We start from the raw sequence: 18,313 nt of genomic DNA on the forward strand, positions 1-18,313 counted from the left end.
GGAGCGCGTACGACACTAGGCCGCGACTTGTGGCCCCTCCCTGGGCTCGTGGCTACGTGCCTACTGCCTGATCCAGGCAGAAGCTGCGCGAAATGAGGAGACCCTCCTGCCGAACTGGAGCTCGTAGCGCTGCAGGTGCAGTTTAATGCCATAGGGGATAATTCGTCCGAAAAATTATGCTATGCTTCGGCCATCCGTTCTCGAATAATCCTCAAAGGAGTCACACACAAATATTTGTCAAATGCAAAATTGTTTTTGAGTTCGTATAGAGCTCACACCAATCTTGCACTGTAGCCTTTTATGGTTAACCCGCGCCGGGCCGGGGGGGGGGGGTGTTTGAACACCCCCCTGCGGTTTTTGGCACACCTGTTTGTGCATCTTTTCCGCACATGTTGTGAAAATTTCAGACCCAGGTCGCCTTAGGTCAGGTCACCAGGTCACGCCAAGTGACCACACCTCAGAAAAAAATGAGAATGCTCGTCATAGCTACATCACTTCCGATTGATCGATTGCATTGAAACTTTCAGCGATTGATTAGAGCAACAATATCTATCAAATGTTTATCTCGGAATTTTGATATCGGTGACCTAAGGTCAGGTCAATATTGCGGCCTCTCCATTATAAGTCAATGGGAGAAAATTGAAAAGCGTCTGTTTTGCTCGAACGCTATTCTAGACACTCTCAAACATTGATATGTAGGTAAAATTGACACACTGAACCGGAAAATAACAACTGTGACCCCTCGTTATGTCCCCGAGGCCATCTCAGGTCACGAACAGAATATAACAGTTTTTCGCTAATAACTTCTGATAGAGGCGTGCTAGAGCGCTGAAAACGCCTTAGATGTGTTCGGCTCGACGTTGCGGAATGCGGATCGACTGATATGTCATGCCTTGACATGAGGTCAAATTTTCACCTTGACCTTTCAAGGTCAAATTATAGTTCATTCGACGCGTCTCGACGAGAGGAACACGATGCTGGCAAAAATAATGTCATGGCTCTTTTGAGTCAAAAGTTATTACCGAAAAAAAAAACGATTTCGTAAAAAACGGCTATTTTTGGAGTTTTTGCACTCTGGAAGCTAAACCGTTGACCTGAGGTGAAATCTGAGAACATTAGTCAGAAAGGTCTGTAAAAGGGCTATCGAATGCGCTTTTCTGCGGCGCTGTAGCTCTATCGGTTCCCGAGATAGCCGTTGGCAGTTTCCAAAAGGTTGAAATAGTCAACATTTTACCTTTGGTGACCTCTGGTGCCCTGACCTTTGACCTGACCGAAAAAATGACCAGGTGTTTTCGTCCTTATTTTGGACGTTCTTTCGATTGCCGCTTACCGCGTGTCGCTACGTGGCCCAGGAGCCGAGTTAGAAGGGGGTGTTCAGACACCCGGCCCGGCGCGGAATCTCAGAGCACCGGCCCGGCGCGGGTTAAGCTCTTGACAACCTTCATTAACCCGCGCCGGGCCGATGCTCGACGCCAATCGCACCGGGGATAGATGGGAGGGGGGGGGGGTGAACCGTGAAGCGTGAAGTTTGAAACGGTGATTATTCCACGTACCTAAGACGTAGTCAAAGGATTTGTTGTTGACGTGACGCATTTGGTTTGCATACAACATTCACCCACAGACACACGTCATGTGCATACCATGCATTTATTCGCATCAGCATCGGCGAACAGCCCGAACGTCGCAGCATCCGACCCCACTCGGTGTTTCCAGCGACACTGGGGACTCACCGCGAGCCCGGCCCGCACCGCGCACGTGCCGGGCCATTCCGGTTTCAGCCAGTTACAGAACCAAAAAGTGATGGGGAGTATAGATGATGCCTTCTAGGCTGGTGGGTGACTTTGAGCACCGGTAACCAAGCCGAAAAACATCTATTCTAATCGGCATTTTGATATCGTAATTTTTGATCGTATGTCCATTTGCATGTTAGAAAGGCAGCAGACGACCTCCAAAAAGGACTCAACAGGGATGGCTTCTTTATAGTTATAAGAAGTGTTGAGGAGAATGGTCGGCATTTCAAAATTCTACATGACTCTTATATTGGTTTAATTTTGACATTTGTCGCCTGGCTTTGTTAGTTTTACCGTTTACGCGTTCTCTAACTTACCCCGCGTTCGATGTCTCTCGGACGACGAAGATTCTACGTCGTCCGGCCAATCCCGCTCAAGGTCAGAGGCACGGTCATAGAATACTATGGTCAGATGGGGCTCGGCTGCGGTTATGGAACGTGATTGGCCGAACGGCGTAGAATCTTCGTCGTCCGAGAGACATCGAACGCGAAGATATTCTTCTCTTTTTCTAACGCTATTTTTAGGATATTTGTTTTTATGTGGGAAGCAGTTTTCAGGATATTGTTCTGTGTTTAATGCAGTCTCCAGTAAACTGCTTTGTGCGTATGTTGCAGCCTCCCGGCTATGTTCTTTGTGTCTGTTGCAGTCTCTAGGATATGTTTTGTGCGCCTGTTGCAGTCTCCAGGATATGTTTTGTGCTGCTGTTGCAGTCTCCAAGATATGTTTTGTGCGTCTGTTGCAGTCTCTAGGATACTGTTCTGTGCGTCTGTTGCAGTCTCTAGGATATGTTCTGTGCGTCTATTGCAGTTTCTATGGCAATGTTCTGTGACTGTCGCAATTTCCAGGATACTGTTCTATGCGTCTAATGTAGTCTCTAGGATGCTGTTCTGTGCATCTCTTGCAATCTCCAGGATACCGTTCTGTGCATTTGTTCCGTTCCGTTCCGTTCCGTTCCATTCCGTTCCGTTTATTGAATATAATTTGGAATCACACATTGAACAATTTATAATTTATGGCACTGTCAAACGGGATTGGTCGGATAAGGATTCACGTGTTAGTTTTGTTAGAATACGGACAGTTAGTGTTAAAGGTTATATTGGGGAGTTTGACAGTGCCTTACCAGACGGTAACGCAAAGACGAGATCAAAAAGACGAGTCAGCGGTCGTTCCAGAGAGCGGCGACCCAGCACCGCCGCCGAGCGCAGCGGCCATCTGGCACCCGGCACCAAGCACCAGCCGGGCCTAGCTATTGATGGACAGACGCAGTTTTCTTGTCTTGAGCAGTCACTTGCGCAGAATCAAGTCATTACGTGGGTATCTTATGTAAATATCGGATGGGGTACCCTGGTACTTGTTGAATAGTCCTGATATATAATCCTATATGTCGCGGTATTGGCTCAGTTTGTTCAAAGTGAAATCGGGTGTGTCTGCTCACCTATGAGCCAATCGATAGCGGAGTCCTGATATTCCATATTTATTATTGTTGGTCGTTAGTGCTGCTGGGACGCCACTACTATCTACCGATTAAACCTGTCTTATAAACGACTAACGAGCTACGCTCCGTAGAAGTGACTAACGACTAACGAGCTACGCATCGAAAGCATGGCAGCTTATATAATTAGTCAGTTGAGCGATTAGGACAGGGAGGCAGTTTGAACATAGGCGGCGGAACGGGGAGGGCACCGGGGCACCGTACCCCCCTTTGATTTTGGCATTTTAACATTAGCCCTATGGGCGTTGCATGGAAAGAATGGGACAAAAAGTCGGCAGTGCCCCCTTACTTGAAGGTGTTCCGCCGCTACTGAGTTTGAATGCGTTCTCGTACTATTTGGTACCTCATGCTCACGAAAAGGCACATTTGCATCATTGCGAGTATACCGTTTATTAGTACAACTAATATTCGAAAACGGCACATAAATTATCGAGTTTGAAAAGGATTGTGAAGAATCAGTTTGAAAGACAGCCTTTTGATATTGACAAGCACCTATTTTCCTTGCAGTTCAAGGGAGTGGGGAGGGCTCTGTGCCTTGGTGCACCGCTGTTTCGCCATTATGGGGGCATAGTGCCTATCACTTCTTCTTGGCGTCCTATTTGGTGCATGCTTCAAAATCATCAGCTCTTAACAGTCTCTAACCAGAGCTGCCAATAACAGTTCCCGTTTGCTTCACCCCACCCACAGTCTCTCCGGTCTATGCCAGTGCCCGTGTCAGTCATCCCATGTCACTGTCGTCCGGCGGCAGCAGCCCGTCCTCTGGTGTCCACTCACCCCCGTATCTGGGCGGCCATCGGGCCTCGTGACCCGTCTCCGTCGCCGATCGGTCGGCCCGATACCCGGTCCGGTCCGGCTGCGTCGTGGCTCGGCGTGCTCCCATTGGTGGGTGCCGGGGGCCGGTCCTGTCGTGCCCCTGCCAAGCCCCGGTGTCGACCCTGGGCCGACAGCCGGCGTCATCAGACAGTGGCGGGGGCACGGATCGTCACCAGCTGATCAAGAGGTGGTGTCGGGAACACCACGGTAGACGCGAGTGGACCGATCTTCAGTAAGACGTTGTGGTGATTTAATTGGCTCAGTTAGTTGGTCTTTGTTCGCAATTATGGCGGAACGGCCCACGGAGAACGGTGGCAGTCAGGGCAAGAATGTGAAGATTTCGGTCAGGGTGCGCGGCGAGTGGCTCATGGTCCCCTGTCAGAAGGGTGAGTACCAAACAGTTAGCTGTGCGTCGTCTCACAATAAACCCTCTCGGTCTCTCAGTTGGCATGCAAAGCTCTACGCTTCTTAGCTGCTACATAAGAGTATTGACAGAAAAGAGAGAAGGGGTTTACTTAGACCTTACTCCACCTTTCAATGTAATTTATTTAATTTTCGAACACGGGCAAATTGCAATATCCGCCACATGTGAATGATAAAGTACCTAAACGTAACACAGATACGAGTATAAAAGCTCGCCATAAAATCGGCCCTTGTTTGCCTGACGAGTTATCGTCAAGTTGATATTTATATAGCGTGCTATGTTTAACAACCGTGGCCCATGACTTCACTTTTTAATAGGTGAGGGCCTACGTTGTATCTGTTTATTTGTTTATTTCACAACATCGCCAACAGGCAGTGCCCATTGAAAGGCGAAGTCAAAAACATACGAATTCATCGAAAGCAAGAATAGATAAGAGTCTACTAGCTTTGCATGCTACATGCCTACACAATACAAGCATATACCTAATAAAAATGAATATGGTGAAAATATACCTGCTATAAAAATATACCTAATATAAATATGACTAATTAATAAAAGTATATACTAAGAACAAGACACACTGTGATAAAAGTATACAGCATGAAATATGATGGATAAAACACATGGATATGATGGATGAAGTATGAATATCCTTGCAAAAGATGCGAATATTCTATTGGAAGGAAAGCTTTGACAGAAACGTTTTTAGCACTCAACAATACGTATACTTTGAGTTACAAAAAGGCACAAGCTCGTGTGGTCTAACAGTTGTGAGCTTGGAATACTCCTAAATCACGCATGGGTCAAGCAACTTGCCAAGTCTTGTCTTGCAGGCATCTATGCCGACGGCGTCAAAGGAACCGGTTAAAGGGAATCGTTCACCTTTGAGAAAGTGTGTTGTTAAAAACTAGACAGATATGAGGAAGTCGACTGAATGACGTAATGGCTTGACATTGTGCCTATAGGCGGTACTTAACCCTATTCCTGGCGGGGGGGGGGGGCCTCAGGAGCCCCCCCCCCCTGAGGTTTTTTGGATATTTCTCCCAAACGCGTTGAGCTAGGAAGCTCAAATTTTCTGACTTTTCCTAAAAGGCTTCTACGCAACATGTCTGAAAATTTTGAGTTGATCTGACCTCAGGTCAGGTCACCAGAGGCGGTTTGGTGACCCTACCTCAGAAAAGTTTGCAATCACGCCAGAGCTAGAGTTTTTGACCGATCAATTTCTTCTCTTCAGGCTTTAGTTAGGGTACCAGTATGTGCAATTTGTATATCTCGGAATTTTGATATCGGTGACCTAAGGTCAGGTCAGTTTCGCGACCTCCCCATTATAAGTCAATGGGGGAAAAATCAACTCCCTGTTTTTACCACTAAAACGGGTCGGAATGGCCCCATATACCATACATGACTTCATATACGATCAACCTTCACTACCTTGAGGTCTGTTTTGCTGTTGGGCAGCTGTGAGGTCATGTGACGTCATCAAAGGTCACCAAAGGTTTTTGGCCAATAACTCCGTACAGGAACAAGATACAGACGCGTGGATGGTCTCATTGTGTTCAGCTCGTCAAGACGCATCGAATGATATACATGATGACCTCGAGGTCACGTGACCTGAGGTCAACCTTTGACCTTGACCTTGCGAGGTCAACATATATATCATTCGATGCGGATTGACGAGAGGATCACGATGATGCCCTTAGTTTGTTCCTATATTGACTAATTCGAAAGTTATTCGAGAAAAACTATCTCCATATCTAGCGCCGCCATTTTGACTTTTTCGACCCCTGTGACGTCATCTTTGACCTGACCTGAAAATGACCTTAGTAAAAATTGTAGATCTTGACCGTGCGTATCCGATGCCGTTTACCGTTTGTCGCTATCTTGCTTCGTTCTCGAGATCTCAGGGGGGGGGGCGAATCGGGCCCCCCCCGCCAGTTTCTTGTCCCGGCGGAGCCCGCCAGGAATAGGGTTAATAACGCGTCACTATTCCACGTTAAACGGTCATCAACCAATCAAACAAACAACATTCGTTGGATCTGTTAAAAAGATGGTTCCCTGAGCTAAATGTTGTATCTCGGGTTTAGCCCGCGCCCCAGTGGCGGTCTCAGCCAACTTCGCCCTAGTGGGGGGGGGGGCATGTGTTACCACCCACCTCTAACTCAAAAACTAAGAGGGCTAGAAAGACGCGGTAAAAAGCAATCGATAGCTCTCAATGCGTAAGTTTGAAAGTATTTCGGTCATTTTTCATCTTAGAGCAATATTGGGGTCACTGGAGGTCATCAAAAGTCAAAATTTGTCAAATGTCATTATATTTTTCCGAAAACATGCATTTATCTCAGGAACTATGATAGCTAGGAAAACGCATGGAAAAGCAATCGATAGCTCTTGAACTCTTCTTTCGATAAGATCATCATCAAAATTGACCTCAGGTCAACGGTTTAGCCTCCAGAGGGCAAAAACTCCAAATAGCTGTTTTTACGAAAAGTGTTTTTCGACAATAATTTTTGACTAAAAAAAGCCACGACATTTCTATTGCCAGGATCGTGTTCCTCTCGCCAAGACGCATCGAATGAACTATAATTTGACCTTGCAAAGGTCAACTTGAAAATTTGACCTCAGGTCAAGGTCATGACCTGACCGGAAAAGGTCATGTTGCATATCAGTCGATGCGTCTCGGCAAGACAAACACAATGAGACCATCCCCAGCGTTCTATCTCTTTCCGATCGAGAGTTATTGGCAAAAATCTGTTTGTAGCCTCAAATGACCTCGGATGACCTTTCTAGAGGCTATCAGCAATAACGACACCCTGGTCGTCACGGATGGTCCAAATCATTGTGATTCTGAAATATTTGGACTGTTCCTATGCGTACATACGGATCTAGAGGCATTTTCATTTTTCTCCATTGACTTATAATGGTAAGGTCACGCCACTGACCTGACCTTAGGTCACGGATATAAAAAATCCGAGATATACAAATTGTAGGCGCCCATAACATCATGCAATCCACCAAGTTTGAAACCTTTCTGACAAACACTGCAGGCTGGACATGATTGCAAACTTTGTTAGGCTTGGTCAGTTAACTTGACCTGGTGACCTGACCTGACATGACCTGGGGCCAAAAATTTCACACATTGTCCAAAATTGATGTACAAAAAGCTACCCTAAGCGGCGCGGCGCTACGCGCCACGGTTTTTTATTCACACGCGAAAAACGCGACAGGGTGGTAACATATGCCCCCCCCCCCCCCACTGCACTGGGGCGAAGGTTAAGCCGTGATCTCAAATGTTACGAATAAGCGCAAAATCAGGATTTAACCAGTGCTGATTGATGAATGCGGGAGTACGAAGTGCGAGGAAGCCAGGTCTGTAACTATTTTGAGAGGATACTTTCTTCGCAAAAGTTCGTCTGTTTTACAACAGCATTTTCTCCGCTGGGTGGCTTTATCCCTTACACCCATAAATTGATTACTCTTGAAGCATCCAGGTGCCCGTACCTGCACGTGCGCCTACCAAATAGGAGTTGTCGAAATTGTGCCGTTTTTAACCGGCTAGACCCTCCATGAAGTCTATTGAAGTTTCGCTTTAAACCGAGTCGCCTCTATCTGGCACCAGTGAGCGTTAGTGAGTGAGCGTCCAGTGGTCCTTCCGACTGCCTGCGCCACCCCGACAGCTGACCTCACTTCCACTGACCTCTCTCCGGTCCGTTACCGGCCCGTCAGGTAACGTCAGCGTCCAGTGCTCCCTCCAGCTACCTCTGCCATTTTGACCTCACCCCTGTACCCTACTGACCTCTGCCCTGGCCCAACGCCGGGCCGTCAGGTAAGGTCAGCGTCCAGTGGCCCCTCCACTGCATCCCTACAGCACCCTGCATAAGCAATAAGCATGTACTCCTACTGACCCCTGCCCCATCCGATGCCGGGTCGTCAGGTAACGTCAGTGTCCAGTGGCCCCTCCAGTTACCTCTTGCATTTTCACCCCCTACTGACCTCTCTCCGGTCCTCCGTCGGCCCGTCAGGTAATGTCAGCGTCCAGTGGCTGTCCGAGGAGGCGCTGCGGCGCTATGAGCGGCTCCGCCCGGCCACCTACACCGGTCGACCGCAGGTGGTGGCCGAGGTGCGCAAAACACGCGGCGGGGCCATCCTCGACCGACAGGACCTCGTCTCGGACGTGCTGGATGATAACGACTTCGTCTCGATCGGTATGTGGGGGGGGGGGGGCAGCGCAGGTCTTGGCAGAGGGACATTATCTGCGTTGCTAGACGAGGCCCCGTTCAGGCATACATGTTTGATTTACCTTTGTTTGCTACGTCATTGCTTCGTGAAATAATGGACTTGCAAATCACAACGGGGAATTTTTACATGGTAAATGACGACGGGGAACTTTCGAATAATAAATACTGACCTTCGTTTAAAACTGAGAGATGCGCATAGCACAATGCGGTGTAAAGAGTACTGCGAAGAGGCATGTCGTAAAATATATGCACTACGCAGTTGATGCCAGTTGATGCATATAGAGCATCGACAAAAGCGCACTTGTAATGGGGACAAACGTAACTAATGCGCAGGTCTGAGGTACCTATGTATGTATAATCTAGGTGTAACCTTCAGTTTTTTTTCTTGCTCGCTCCGTTTCGTTGTGTATCCGGATCTATCGTCCACATTGTGTCATGTTGCTGTATTCTGATATTCGCAGCTTTCCGTCACATCCTCGTGTGTAACCATGGACTATGTTGCAGTGCTGGAGAGCGACCGTCCCAACCCCATCACAGAGAGCGCCGAAATCAGATATGTGCCCGAGCAAATGTATCCTTTCAAACGAGTGCGTGCGGAGTCGTGCATAATGTGTCATTGTTAACTATTGATTATTGGTGTTGTGTATTGGTGTCGTGTCAGACACGTGAAAGTTGTTGAAGTTATATGCTTGTTTTCTGTGCCGAAAATTTCCTTAACGGCGCATTTCAGTGAGTCACAAAATGGCGAGGAACCGACGCAGGTAAGCAGATTTTAGTGAGCACTATTGTCAGTTACCACTTCGATGGTAGGCTGGTTTGCCTTCGCTTGGCCTGTTGACTTGACTTGAACATTGTCCTTACTGCAATGGTTAGGCGATGTCGCCGATGAAATATGAATGCAAAATAGTTCGTAAAAAATATGCTACTTTTGCGACCATAATGAATTTCTTTTGTTTATGTTGTAATCTGACCTCGTACCTGTGATGTCATAATTCAAATGTGACTCATTGCAATTCTTCATATTAGAATTATGTCATTGCCTAATATGGCATAGCACAAATGAACGATGCTGCAGCAATATGCTATGATTGCGAAACAACACATTACTATTTGATCCGATCCGTGATCCCATCGCCCAGTCATGGCCCAGTGATGCCAAGCCTGATCTGTTAGGAAAATTTCCTGAACTATCTTTTTAACATCGTTAACATTTTAACCATCGGTTTAAAACTTGGTTCCTTCCAGTTTGCAAATCAGAGACGGACAACAAATGCCCCCCTCCTCAGCGCCTATGTCGTGTTTGAAAATACCCAATTCAGTCGCTGGTAATTGACGTCATTATTCATTCATAGCAAGTCTTATGGCCTATAGCAGTACAGTTTTAATGTTTCTTTTCATGACCAGTGACAGGTTCCTCTGCAAAAATAGCAACTACTACCGTAGTGAACCGAAAGTAAAGAAAGGAAACCAAAAGTATACCAAAAGTAAAGATCGCAATTCGCAGTAAACATGTGTTTTGCAAAAAGGGAGGGATCATGTTCTCCATAATCACGAGTGATGTCTGAAGAAAATAAAGCAAATGTAAAAGATTTCGGCGATTCTCATTTTATTACGCCAAATCTCTGAGTAAATGTTTATGCATTTTGAAAAAATTAAAGAGTTATGAGATGTACTCGACAGGCACCCCACCTATAAATCGTTCACAGTCTATTGCGCCGGTATGTAAATTATTTGCGAAAACGTTTTTATCACAGGGCAATCAAAAAATGTATAGAAGGAAAGCCGGTAGTGTGAGCTCCTGTGATAGTCTAGCCACAACCAGTTCTAACAGCATGCAAGGGCAAATGCCTTACAACCAGGCAGGCTTTGCGAAGACAAAATCCAACCAGAAGTCTGGCAAAATTGATAAGGAGCTTGACGTGTTGGCCAGAGAACTTCTTCCAAGAGTGCTTAAGATACCATTTACTGTAGAACAATGGATGTCTGCAATATACTCCGCGTGTGGTGAATGTGGCATTGATGGCTCAGGAGACGATTATTCTGAAGAAGATTGCAACCAAAGAAAGCGATTTCCTTGCCCTGAACGTCCTAAATTACCCACGATTGGCTTGGCTTCAATGGAAAAGCGTTTACGTAACCCCCAGGCCAAACTCTGTCCGAGTGAAGCACCGTCTCCAGTGCCCCAGCAAACAATTACAGTGCGTGTTCCAGACCCAATGAACCTCCCCATTATGTGGGTCCCAAAACTTCCTCCACAAACAGCTCAGCTTTTAAACAGTATGCCTTGTGAAATATTTCAAGACATTCACAGGAGTTGCAAACAAGAGTCTGGCAAACCACCTGCGAAAAAATGTCCCCCGCGCCGTAAATCACCCCAGAGAAAACCTCTTAGTAGGCCTGCACCCAAGCCCAAGCTAAAGCCAAGGCAGAGGTCTAGGAGAAGAAGGAGGCCATGCTGCTGTTGCTGCCATATGGCTCAACAGTTTTCGACGCCTGGTCCGGGGGGAGCCTACAGGTCTCCTTCGAAGCCAGCAAGCGCGCCATCTCCCTCGAAACAATTCAAGTCCAAGCCGGCACCAAAACCAAAGCCGAAACCGAAGGCGAAACCCGCTACAAAGAAGGCAGCCAAGTCGGACAAGGCTGACGAGGATGAACCACCAAAGGTTGAGGTCAAGGTAGAGGAACCCAAGCCAGCGCCGGCACCAGCCGCCAAGGCGGGCTCAGAGAGCAGCAGCGACGACAGCAGCGACTCCGACACACCTCCCGTGACTCCGGCCGCGCCGGCACCTCCGGCCTCTCCGGCTGCCGGCAAGGACTTCATGTCGGACCTGTTCGCCAGTAGCCCGGCCCCGTCTGGCGCCTCCTCGCCCAAGCCGGCCGCGGCCGACTGGATGAGCGACTTTGGCGGTGCCAGCTCGCCCAAACCGCCCGCCTCCGGTGGCGCGGACTGGATGAGCAACTTCACGGGAGGCACCAGCTCGCCGAAACCGCCGGCCTCGTCCGGCGCCGACTGGCTCAGCTGAACGGACGACCGCGGACCGACCGCGAGTGGAACACAGTGTTAAACAGCTGGGCGAGATATGACAGTGGTGATATGTGTTTCTGTTAAAACAGTACATAAAAGGCCTTACTTTCTGTATTTAAAATGAATACTGATTACACATAGTTCGGTTCACATTGTTTAGTGTACGGTAAAAGCCAACTTACTCATGGTTATTGAAATAAAAATAAAGTGTGCATGGAATTAGCTTGTGCTTTGGGTTGGAAATGCTCGTATCTTTTTTAAAGGCCAGTAGTTAACCACTTCTCATGTAGAAACAAGAAATAAACACTACTTGGGCCGTAAACAGCAACAGGCTAGTGTTCCCATCGAAGGATTATCATCCGGCCTTTTCTGATCTGACCTGACCACGCCCTGAACTTCACTATGATCTTCTGAAAATAACATGATCCGTGCTATCATTAGGGACTCGAGGTCAGTCGAGGTCAATTCAACAATTTTCCTTGACTTTCAAGCACCTTTTGAATTTCGAACATAGGACCAATAGTTACGCATATAAAAATGAGATTCTACATAACTCCCCCCCAGTCAATCGATCGCGTCATAGATGAGAGTCGAGAGATGAATGATCGCTACACGGAAAATGTCGATCAGCTGATTTTTGATCGATACTGTGTTCTGGCAAGCGCGCTTGCTTCTTATCAGGTGAGTCGCTGGTGGTGAAGGCAGACGAAAATTCCTCTCAAACTATGTTGGCGCGAAGCCGTCTGACTGAGCCTGTTTTCAGATTATGTACCTGGACGGCAACAGTCTGTCGACGGACGACCTCGTGCAGCTCGGGAAGGGAAAATACAAAATTAAGGTACAGCAGAAATGAGCTTAACTCACGCCACATTTGAATTATTTTATTCACATGCCTAGGTGTTAGATAACTCACTTATCACGCATCTGTTTTGTTTGTGTTGTAACCGCTAACAATTATTGGAAGCAGCGGCGCTTGCATTTTATTGCATACTATGGACTCGTTCAAGACTCCTAGAGATAGGTACTCTTCTACCGTCAAGCGTGCGACTAATTCCTGCAGTTTGGTGTCAGATCCCATTCTCGATTCGTTTTTTAACCCTTTTATGTCTTTATAGCAAATCACAACCGCCAGATTATCATTCAATTCAATTCTGAAAGGTCAATGACTGAAAAGGTCAATTCTTATTCGATATAAATATCGAATAAGAATAATAGGTTGTTAATGAGATCGAGTGAAAAAAAAAATTCGCTACGTTCACGCTGACATTGCCCTCCGCCCTCTCTTCGCTCAAAGCTGACGAAAGAATCGGAAGATCTCCTACTCAAGTCGAGAGAGCTCGTCGACAAAATCGTCAAGGAAAAGAAAAGTAAGAAAACACATTGCCGTTGGGCATAGTCAAATCGTCTCTTATATGATTGGACCAATTCAGTGTTTCAACTGCCCGTCTACCAGGGCTACATTGCTGCCAATCCGCAAATTCATTGGTAAATGGAATTGTAAATGCTTATACCTAACGGTGACTCCAAATACGGCACTCTATTATATGAGTCCATTGAATAAATGACTAAAATGAATCCGTTTTTTCTGTCAGCGGTGTATGGAATCACGACCGGATTGGGGAAGTTCGCCAACATCCCCATCTCGCAGGACAAAATACAGTGAGTTCTCCACGTTTTTGTGTTCTCTAATTAGCACCAAGTGCCTACTGGGTTACTGAAGGCATGGATTAGTTCTGTATGTTTACTTCCATAACAGTATGTCTGTACGAACATTACTTGCCCGGTCATTTTTTGCGCCGGTGCTAAGACGTAAAAACCTGAGACTCATCTCGAATCACTTTGTTTTACATCTACATTTGACGATTTACGAAGGCAACGGTAACAGCAAATAAACAACATACAATTTGACTGAATTGGCAGCATACCATCACACCTCATGACATACGGTGACAACTGACAGCACCCCCCCCCCCCTCCGCCCACCGCAGGGACCTGCAGGTGAACCTGATCCGCTCTCACGCGGCCGGAGTCGGTGAGCCCCTCTCCCCCGAGAAGACGCGCATGCTGCTCGCGCTGCGCATCAACGTGCTGGCCAAAGGCTACAGCGGTATCGCGCCCAAGATTGTGTTCCAGATGATCGACGCATTCAACGGTAAGATATTTCGTGCGGGCCAACAGCGTCAGTCGGAGCTGAAGTCACCTAAATGACAGGTCGCGAAGTGCCTCTCCAGCAAAGTTGACTCGATTTTTTTTTTACAGTGAGCAAGTATTTCACAATGAGCTTTTCCGCACTCAAAGATAATCAATATTCCCAATGTTGAACTCATGGTGTGGCCCTATTGTGATGGTGGCCCTATTGTAGCAGTTTGAACACATCATCTGACCATGAATTTACTCGTGCATACACATACACAATCATGATTCATTAACCAGCTTGCTAACTGCATAGCTGAGAACAGGACTCGACACACATGGTGTCCGACGCGGTCACCCTCTCTCCCTCACAGTATCAGCCCCGTCTCTCCCCAGCGTCGTGTCTGTCGTGGGTGCCCGAGAAGGGCTCGGTGGGAGCCTCCGGAGACCTGGCACCGCTGGCCCACCTGGCGCTCGGCCTGATGGGCGAGGGGCGCATGTGGAGCGCCAAGACCGGCTGGGGAGAGGCCAAATACGTCCTGGAAGCGCACGGCCTCGAGCCAATTCAACTCTCCTACAAGGTAGGGTATTTATTGGCGCTCTAAGGTAGAGATTAGAGGTGAGTTGTCACTGAACATTGGATGCATTTAACGAAAAAAATAGCAGCAATAAAGACGCATCCTCGCTCACGTATGGATGATGATGTGTAGGCAGTTCTGCGGACTTCAAACCAGGCCAGATCGTTGCGCAAAGTCACTTATTCTGACCACTCTCGAGGACAGAGCCCTGAACGGTCATTTAGCACCAGTGACCTGAACTGCCTACCCAGCGCGAGAGTGATCGACCCGACCTCTGATCCGTGCCCTGTCCCCCACAGGACGGTCTGTGCATGATAAACGGCACCCAGCTGATCGCCAGTATCGGCGCGGCGGCCGTGGAGCGGGCCGGCTCCATCGCCCGCCAGGCAGACGTGGTCGCCGCCATGAGTCTGGAGGTACTCAAAGGAACGTCCCGCGCCTTCGACAGCGATGTCCACCAGCTGAGGCCGCACAAAGGCCAGATTGAGGTGGCTCGTCGACTCCGAGCGCTGCTCCACTCGGATACATATCCGTCAGAGATCGCGGGTAAGCGGCGGACTGAGGGAGAGCTGCTGGCGGAAAGTCAACCTAAATGAAATGTCGGCGAACGAGCAACTTACGGGGTTTCGAATAAGTTAAGTTTGAAAAATGAGCTACTGAAGGGGTTTGGAATAAGCTTAGTTGGAAAATGGCTGTCTTCAGTTCATAAGGCGCATATTGATATGTTCAGCTTCCGCTATTTTTGGTTAAAAATAACACCGTTAAAATGTTACATATCTTTGGTAAAATAACCTACTTCTGAGACTGCCACCGTCTGTTTTCTGTTGCGAATTGTGAACCCATGTCATGTTCATCAGCAGCCAAACATTGCATCGCCTTCTCTACCCCGGCAGAGTCGCACGGGTACTGTAACCGTGTCCAGGACGCGTACACACTGCGCTGCTGCCCGCAAGTACACGGCGCCTCGCACGACACGATCGCTCTGTGTCGCTCCTGGCTGACCACCGAGCTGAACTCTGCCACCGACAACCCGCTGGTGCTGCCCGAGCGAGGCGAGATTATCTCCGCCGGAAACTTCCACGGCGAGTACCCGGCCAAGGCGCTCGACTTTCTGGCCATCGGAGTCTCCGAGCTGGCGGCCATGTCTGAGAGACGCGTGGAGCGTCTCTGTAACCCGGCCTACTCGGAGCTGCCGGCCTTCCTGGTCAAGGATGGCGGCTTCAACTCGGGATTCATGATGGCGCACGTGACGGCCGCCGCGCTGGTCTCCGAGAATAAGGTGCTCTGCCACCCGGCGTCGGTGGACAGCATCTCGACCAGCGCCGGTACAGAGGATCACGTCTCCATGGGCGCGTGGGCCGCGCGCAAGGCACTCATGGTGGGTACTGTCCGGCAGCGCAGACAAGAGCTAATTCCCGTCCAGAGTTTGAGGACGAGATGGTCACGCGTTCTGTACAGAGTTGTCGAGACTTTTTTTCACCATATTTCCTGATCGTGCTCTCGATGACTTGCCCTTTGACGTTTTTATTAGCCGAATCCTCTAGGTGTCATACGATCGAGCGCATCATGCTTACTTTTGAATCACATCCCAGAACGGCACGTAACACCGCTGACAGGTGCTCAAACTAATCATTCAATCATAGACATTAGCTCTGCAATCTCCCGGTAACATATGCACAGATCAGACTAACATTTCCTAACCCCACAAGGTCAAACTCAGCCTCAACACCTTCCCCCTTCGACAGGTGGTTGAGAATGTGGAGCGAGTGATCGCCATCGAGCTGCTATCAGCCTGTCAGGCCATTGAGTTCCTGCGTCCGCTGAAGACCACGGTTCCCCTGGAGGAGGTGTACAAGGTGGTGCGCTCGCGCGTCGCCGCCTGGGACCAGGACCGCTACATGGCGGCGGATATGGACGCCGCCACGGAGCTGCTGCAGGAGGAGCGCATCTGGCAGGCGGTCCGACTGCACGTGGATCACTACCACTCGGTGCAGGTGAGGAGGGAGAGACCGTGAGCACGACGGTTGTCAGGTCAGCGGCTGAGGAGACCGCTGTAGGAAAGCGGCGCCACGGGAGAATAATTCAACCCTCTGGCTGAAGGTTAAATGGTCTGGGTGAGGTATAACTAGAGTAACCGTTCTTGACCAATAAGTCACCAAAGGTGGTTCGTCTTTATAAGAAGCTTTACAATCGATGAATTTGTTGCGAAATAGCATGCACATCCTATGACAAAACCACTTTATTCTCGCACAGTCTTGGCGAGTTTTCGCCGCAGCAGTTCTTCTAACGCCCTCGCCCTGTTTCAGGACATCGAGACTCGTGTGTTCAGCCCGACCACCAGTTTCCTGGGTACTAACGCTCGCGACAGGCCGCTGGCCCGTAAGCGCACCGCCAGTTCATCCAAGGACGCGGCCGCGGCCAAGAAGGCCCGAGTTACCGGCGAGCGCCGCCTAGCAGCGAAAAAGTGAGGATAGAAGATGACGAGAACGACAGGACAACGAAGAAGCTTGAGAATATCAATACTAAGCGTGAGGGTGGAAAAGCGTTTGGCCAGCGGCACAAACGCAACGACATCCAGTGACGGCTGAGATAGATGAACGAACATGAATGAAATAAGGCCATTTGACGCGGCGCATCCAAAGGGCGGGTGCTGTCTGCGACTTGCGATGCATGAGGGTGTCAAAACTCAGGAGCGATGTCATGAATATTTGACGAGAAAACCGGGGCGTTGCTGAGTCCATAGCATTGCAAGCAGTCGACTGAATGCCTGCCGCTCAGCGAAATAAAAGCTAACTGTACTAACCACTTAACCTAATCGCGGCGCATAACATCGAAACGCACGCCTGTAAAGGACCGAAAACCCAACTTAACAACGTCTACATATGCTCGAAGGTCTCGTGATTTATGTGATGTGTTACACTTTGTGCATATGATATACCGTAAGGTGGGGCTATTTGAGACAGTGGGGCTATTTGAGACAGTATTTAAAATTGTTATAAAGTAAAAACCGTTTGAAATTTATGCTTAATTTTTGCTCAGGCGATTTACTGCTCGATTCCACACCTCCCTGAGCAAAAATGTCTCACAAAATTCCAACGATCTTCATTTTATAGCGATTTTAAATACTGTCTCAAATAGCCCCACTTTACGGTAATGTTGTCATCCCGCGAGTGTGGCCAAGGGAAGGTGGCTCGCGTCCAATTAAATACAGTCGTTGCAGACAACCCGTTATGACATGAACCAACCCGGACCAAGTTGGATAGATGGGCGGCACCAGACAGCGGCACATCACTGCATAATGTGGCATTTAAGTCGCCGTGGTCGGCCATCACACCCAAGTGCCGAGCCGGAGTCCGTGTCAGGGCCCGTGTTACTGAATCGAGATGCGGTCATCGGACCACGACACGAACCATGTCGGGCGCCCAACACAGACACCGCGCCACTTCGGGACACGAGATGGGGGCCTCTGTGTTGTGTTGTGGCGGTCGGCAGGGGTGGGCGACGGTTGGGAGACAGCGAACACCCTGCTGAACAAACTTGCTTTAGGTGGAATACTGCAATTAATGTCTGACTGTTGTTTGGGTTGCGTCATGCGTGCTAGTGACATGCGTAACGCGTAACCCAACGCATATCGCTAATACGCAAACGCAGTAAGCGAGTATAAGGCGCTAATTCCTTATCTACCGTCCAAAAAGAAATAAGACACATTCCTAAATAGGGCTGTTAAGTAATTAGAAAACTGCTATTCAAATCTTTGCGGGCCCCCATGTGTTTATTCATTTTCTAAACGTTAGTCTCCCCTTTTTCACGTTGAAGTCCAACACGG

At 48.6% G+C, this 18,313-nt stretch overlaps 1 protein-coding gene across 1 annotated transcript; it reads left to right on the forward strand.

Annotated features, from left to right (window-relative positions):
* The first annotated feature begins 4,211 nt into the window (after positions 1-4,211).
* LOC122389524 (histidine ammonia-lyase-like) lies at positions 4,212-17,711 on the forward strand. The gene is made up of 13 exons (XM_043381649.1): positions 4,212-4,481; positions 8,536-8,718; positions 9,256-9,322; positions 9,482-9,512; positions 12,540-12,614; positions 13,071-13,143; positions 13,369-13,435; positions 13,765-13,928; positions 14,306-14,490; positions 14,787-15,033; positions 15,381-15,865; positions 16,233-16,481; positions 16,794-17,711. Exons 1-13 carry the CDS (start codon positions 4,382-4,384, stop codon positions 16,953-16,955), a joined length of 2,088 nt encoding a protein of 695 aa, XP_043237584.1. The 5' UTR covers positions 4,212-4,381; the 3' UTR covers positions 16,956-17,711.
* Positions 17,712-18,313: the final 602 nt, after the last annotated feature.

This window comes from Amphibalanus amphitrite, unplaced genomic scaffold (assembly GCF_019059575.1).
Source record: "Amphibalanus amphitrite isolate SeventyFive unplaced genomic scaffold, NRLGWU_Aamphi_draft 000361F_arrow, whole genome shotgun sequence".
Classification (NCBI taxonomy): Eukaryota; Metazoa; Arthropoda; class Thecostraca; order Balanomorpha; family Balanidae; genus Amphibalanus; species Amphibalanus amphitrite.

Bases quoted from the DNA above. Each gene is read 5' to 3' on its own strand.
- LOC122389524 (XM_043381649.1), top strand. From the start codon at position 4,382: ATGGCGGAACGGCCCACGGAGAACGGTGGCAGTCAGGGCAAGAATGTG. The intron at 13,929-14,305 runs GTAAGATATTTC...GTCTCTCCCCAG, and splicing joins GATGATCGACGCATTCAACG to CGTCGTGTCTGTCGTGGGTG. The intron at 14,491-14,786 runs GTAGGGTATTTA...TGTCCCCCACAG, and splicing joins CAATTCAACTCTCCTACAAG to GACGGTCTGTGCATGATAAA.